Source organism: Aplysia californica, unplaced genomic scaffold (assembly GCF_000002075.1).
Source record: "Aplysia californica isolate F4 #8 unplaced genomic scaffold, AplCal3.0 scaffold00004, whole genome shotgun sequence".
Taxonomy (NCBI): Eukaryota; Metazoa; Mollusca; class Gastropoda; order Aplysiida; family Aplysiidae; genus Aplysia; species Aplysia californica.
Window position 1 is genome coordinate 3,311,792 of NW_004797274.1, and position 5,786 is coordinate 3,317,577.

The following is a 5,786-nucleotide window of genomic DNA, read 5'->3' on the forward strand; positions in this document are numbered from 1 at the left end:
AAACCCCCAAACAAACAACAACAAAAAAAACAAACAACAACGACAACAACAACAAAAAACAACAACAAAACAACCCCCACCACCATTCCAAACCCATTGCCAGTAGTGGAGAGGACTTAGCTCTGGCAGTTCTTTGTGCTTTGCCGGATAGGTGGATGAGTGTTATAATGTATGTGAAAGAGGTGTAGCTGGACACGAGGGTGGGTGTTGTGGAGTGAAATGGGCGTTATTGGGCATAGAGATGGGGGTGATGATGAGAAAGGGGCGTAGTCGGACAAAGGGGTAGGTGTGATGACGTTAAAGTGAAAGGGGTGTTGTTGGACAGAGAGATGGGTGTGATGATGAGAAGGGGGCGTTGTTGGACAGAGAGATAGGTATGATGACGTATGTGAAAGGGGCGTTGCCGTAAAGGAGGATGGGTGGGTAAGGGGCTGTGCGGGATAGAAGGATGGGTGTGATGGTGTGAAAGGAGCGTTACCAGATAGAAGGATAGGCGTGATGGTGTGAAAAGGGGCGTTATTGGACAGGAGGATGGGAGTGATGGTGAATGTGAAAGGGGTGTTGATGGACACGAGGATGGGCGTTATGATGTGAAGGGGGCGTTTCCGTACAGGAGGGTGGGTTTGGTGGTGTGAATGGTGCGTTATGGGAGAGAAGGATGGATGTGTTGGTAAGAAAGTGGTGTAGTCGGATAGAGGGAAGGGTGTGATGGTGAGAAAGTGGTGTTGTCGAATAGAGGGATGGGTATGGTGGTGTGAAAAGGTCATTGTCGGAGAGGAGGATGTGAGTAATGATGTAAGTGAAAGGGACGTTACTGTAAAGGAGGATGTGTTTGATGGTGGGAAAGGTGGGTTATGGGATAGAAAGATGGGTGTGTTGGTGAGAAAGTGGTGTAGTCGGATAGAGGGATGGGTGTGGTGGTGAGGAAAGGGGCAATAACATCTGGTCCAAGTCCACGAGTTGAAGTTGAAGGTCGGATATGGCTGACAGCAGTTGGGAGTTATAGCAAATACATCAAAACAGTTGCGCACAGATAAGATGAACACGGAAAACTCGAAATCATGATAGATAGTTTGTACAATTTGCCATTCCCCAACTGATATAATCTCTTCAATTTTTCGTTATCAGTTCACTCAATTTATGGATGTGTTAAACACATTAGTCAATCTCAGGCGCGTTTGAGTTATCCGCGCCTGACTGTATTGCTTAAAAATACCTTAAGTCTTAAGGGTATTCTATACCCATTTTATACCTTAAAAATACCTTAAGGGTATTTTAATATCTAAATCTTATTTCAGGATTCAGCGAGTTGGGCTGACAGAGTTTTGTTCTATTTGTTTCCTCTATAATTAAAAATATATATAAATTGCTCCTTATTGTCAGTCACATACATAAAAGATGTTGATGGTGACTATCTAAAAAGATTTGATAACTCCAAACAATTGAATTTACTTTTAAAACGGTACGGGTATCTAGAAAATTTATTTGGTTCAAGAAAAGCACTGTCGATAGTAATAAAACTTAAAAGAGCGTATATGACATTTCGCACATCGTCTCTTCAGCTTTTTTCTGGGTGTTGAACAGTTGCATTACAAACACTTGAAACTTCATTTATTTCAGAATGGGGTTAAAATAAAGTTTTCACCCCATACTAAAATAAGTAGGGATAAGTACATTTAAAAAATAATTATGCTATGCTGCACGTGGCTGTGAGGGTGTGGATTTTAAATTTCTTTGTTTCTGCAGATTTCACAGGTCTTTGCCAACTTGTCATCACAAAAAGAAGCTAAATTCAGAGGTCCTAAAAAATACATTTTCAATGTTAAAAGGGGTGTTAAGTCCCTATTGTAGGATCATATAAGAAAGAAAACAGTCAGAAGAAAATAATCCTCATCTTTGCTTTTTCTGTGCTACCTGTGTGGAAGGGCCTGTGCAAATCCATTATCGTGAGGCACTACAGATTTCAAGGAATCTGTCTCAAATGACACATCTCAATTGATCATTTTCCTTTCAGACAGTTCTGAAAATGAATCTGAACTTTCAAGATATTTCAAGATTTAGAATCAGTGTGTTTCAAAAGTTTCTCTAGACCTTCAACTGAATGATCTTCTGTTTACACTTGACAAGTCGCTACTTACAAAGTTCTACCAGCTCAGTACCTAGTTTTGAGAAATTTGATGTAAAGAATCTCGAGTTTCACAGCTTTTTCAAACACAGTTTTCTGAATAGCTTGATGGCGACTCTGAATAATCTTACAATTATGATAGAGGCGATAGAACATGTATCTCGAAACGGCCAAAAATGTCAGATAGAACTTTGTAATTCTAAGGTAGGGAAGTGTTTGCACAGGGTTTGGTAAAGAGCAAGTAGATGCTCCACTCACATGGTTCTCTTACTGGCCTTGTCATCAAGGCTAAAGGAACGATTCAATCAATGCACACACACACACACACACACACACATACACAAACACAAATATGTGTGTGCACGCATATATGCAGGCACACACACACACACTACACACACACACTCTTTCTAGAAGTCAAGACAGACCAAGGGTCTAGTTTCGCTGGCTAAAACTAAAAGACCCCTAAAATACCTGAGTGGATATAACTACCTTTCAACTGTACCTCATACAAAATAAAACAAAAGCAAAAGTTCACTGTGGACCTTTGTTACAATACTTAAAACGCTTAAGACGTACTTAGATCACTCTAGATTGAAGGTTTACCTACAAACAAAGACACATGAAGAAACTCAAAAGTCAGTCACTGATAAAAATTACATTCTATTCAATAATAGCACATTTTAGTAAATAACGTTCTATACCTTAAATTATTGAAGAATATTACATTTCATTTAATAATAAAACATTTCAGTAAATAATAATGCAATTATTAAATAATGTAACATTTTATTACAAAACAAAATTTTGTATGTGTAGTAAAAAGGATAAATAATATTAGGGAAAGTTCAAAGTCGTAAAGACAATTTACATGTCATTGTATATGGTGAGAACTTAAAAAACTAAGAGATTCTTCTTGAAGCAAGGAAGAAGTTTTGTAAAAGAAACAATCAAAAACATTAAAAACTGCTTTAAAGCAGAAAAAAGATTTGTTAGAGGAAAAAAAATGTAGGCTACTCATTATAGAAACCTAAGGCAGGAAAAAGAGTTGTAAAAGAAAACAATGTTTCACATGAAGCTTCTTCAAGGCACGAAGAGAGGCTGTTTATAAGGAAGCAATAGTAGTAATAGTACACATTAAATAAACTATGTTTTGGCAGGAAGAAGGGTTGTAAAATGAAACAATAATGTAAATTAGAAAAAAAGGAAACTTTTTATCACAATAGATTTTCAAAAACAGTAACGCAATAAATAGAGATCACAGCCAGAGAGTGGGATAAGGAGAAGCCAGCGTAGAAACTTTTTGCCAACTGTGGCGTATGTGGAGAAAGTGTTGAGGCTATCAAGGCACATCATCAAATTGTGCCCGCTGACGAAAAAGTGTTGCGACTACCAAGCCTTGACATCAGATTATGTCAGGGGTAAAGAAAGTCTTCAGAATCAGACTACCACGGCACTACATCATCTGATTGAATAAATGGTACAGAAAGACTTCAGACTACCAAGACACATCATCACATGTGACACGACACCGTGGAATCAGGCATTCATCAATTTTGGGGCAAATGAAATCATTGGTATCATCTGAAAGCCTGTTCATCTTGCTTGCTTTTGATGAAAAAAAAAATACCCTCCATCTAAATATCTGTATATTTGCGATTGAAGGAGGTGGAGGTGGCCAAGAGTCGGAGCTAAATTAACAAGAAAATAGCAGCCAAAGTTTGATGATTTTCAAAGATCATAATTCATTGAAAACTGCAAATTTCCATTTTTAGGGCCTTTCAACATCTTTTTTCAATAAAATCAACACAGAAATGTGTTTTTGAAGGGACATAACAGGTACTGAGCCCCACCAAAAAAAATGTTTAATTGCCCAACAGGCACAAAAATTGTGCATTTGATTTAATCATTTTGACAAGCGCCTGATTCCACTACGTACGATGTAACACAAATTGAGTCAATGGTATTCAAAATGTTGCGACTACCCAGGCACATCATCAAATGGTGAAAGGTGAAGTGAGGAGAGAGTGTTCACACTACCACTGCACACCAACCAACTGCGCCAGTGAAGGAGGAACAGTAAAGACTATCAAGGCACATCACCAAATTGGACCAGGGATTAATTATATCACATGAGAACAATACATATCAAAACTGCGTATCATGAACTACCATACATAAAAAACTCTACTTCATGTCTATGGCGTCCTGAAGAGTTCTTTACTTTCTATCTATCGCTCCCCGTAGAGTTCTCTCCAAGATGCTGACCCAGTTGAACTTGTCGTCTGCCGTGACCGTGGCCAGTGTCCATGACTGTTTGGGCGTGTCCACTCGGAAGGCATTCTTCACGTCTGTTGACAGATAATACAAAGAGCATACATCAGTTAACAGAGAACACATACAACACATGCCAGCTGACGTACAGCACACATCAGTTCACTAACAACACACACACAACACACATCCGTTCACAAACAACACACACATAACACACATCAGTTCACAGTACAGACAATAAATAAGCACATCATATGTCAGTGAACAGACAACCAACACAGAAGACACATCCACTGGCAAACAACAGTATCAGAGCACACTTCAGTTTACAGACAATACAAACATAACATATCACACATAAGTGGATATACAAGTACAACACACTTAGAGCACAAAACAGTTAGACTGATAACACACACAAAGCACACATCAGTTGACAGACAAAACACATTTCACATGACAAAGAGGGACAGTTGGTTGGTATGAATGGGGAATGTACATTAACTACAGAAACTTAAAATATTATCCACATTTACATAAAGTCATGGATACTCACAGAAACTATTCTCACACTTGGTTAGAATCAAAAATACTTTTATAGTATAGACGGAAAATATCAAAATCACTCCACATTTACAATCATGATTATCTACAGAAAACAACATTTCTCACAATTGTATCAGGATCAAGAGAAAAAAACACTACCTTAGAACCAGGACTATCTATAAAAATATACTCACACTTAGAACTGGAGTAGAGAACATCCACAGATAATATACTTACATTTAGAGTCAGGAACATCCACAGAAAATATACTCACACTTAGAATCCGGAATATCCACAAGCTTCATACGAAGGAGACTCATACTGGTCTCATACTTGTAGTTGAACTCAATGGCTCGGCTAAATGGGAAGTGTTTGGCAGTGCGGCGTGTGACGACCAGTGCGTCGTTGAACAGGTACAAACCCAGCATGGCAATCTCCTGGAAGGCTCTGGAACAGGAAGAGGTAAACCTATGTGATCATGTGTTTACTGGGGGTCAAAGCAACTCTGACACAGATTATGTTAATGGGGTTTTGGGGGGGTTTTTGTACAAGTTTTACGGCACTTGCAACACAATAAGGTCATATAAGTGCCGAAGATAAGAGGTGTTACAAAAAAGGAGGGGAGATAAAGATGATAGTATTGATAGATGTTTGATAGGAAAAAAGGAGCAAACCACACCAGAGCACCCGCCAACCACCCACTTTAGTGGTTTGTAGGGGTCAATGAAACACTGATATTGACAAGTGATATGTGGGCTCAGTATAACCCTGACATATTATTAAGACAAGTAACTTGTGGGGGGAAAAAAGCAGGGGGGGCGGGGGGTGACGGGAGGGT

General features: G+C 38.9%; 1 protein-coding gene across 1 annotated transcript in view; it reads right to left on the bottom strand.

The window, feature by feature from the left end:
• Positions 1-3,899: 3,899 nt before the first annotated feature.
• The window catches only part of LOC101845435 (epithelial cell-transforming sequence 2 oncogene-like), a gene marked incomplete in the record, with an annotated part of 42,919 nt that continues 41,032 nt past the window's right edge, over positions 3,900-5,786 (bottom strand). Inside the window, 2 exon segments of the mRNA XM_035968656.1 lie at positions 3,900-4,476; positions 5,223-5,395. Coding sequence (XP_035824549.1) covers positions 4,346-4,476; positions 5,223-5,395 — 304 coding nt within the window.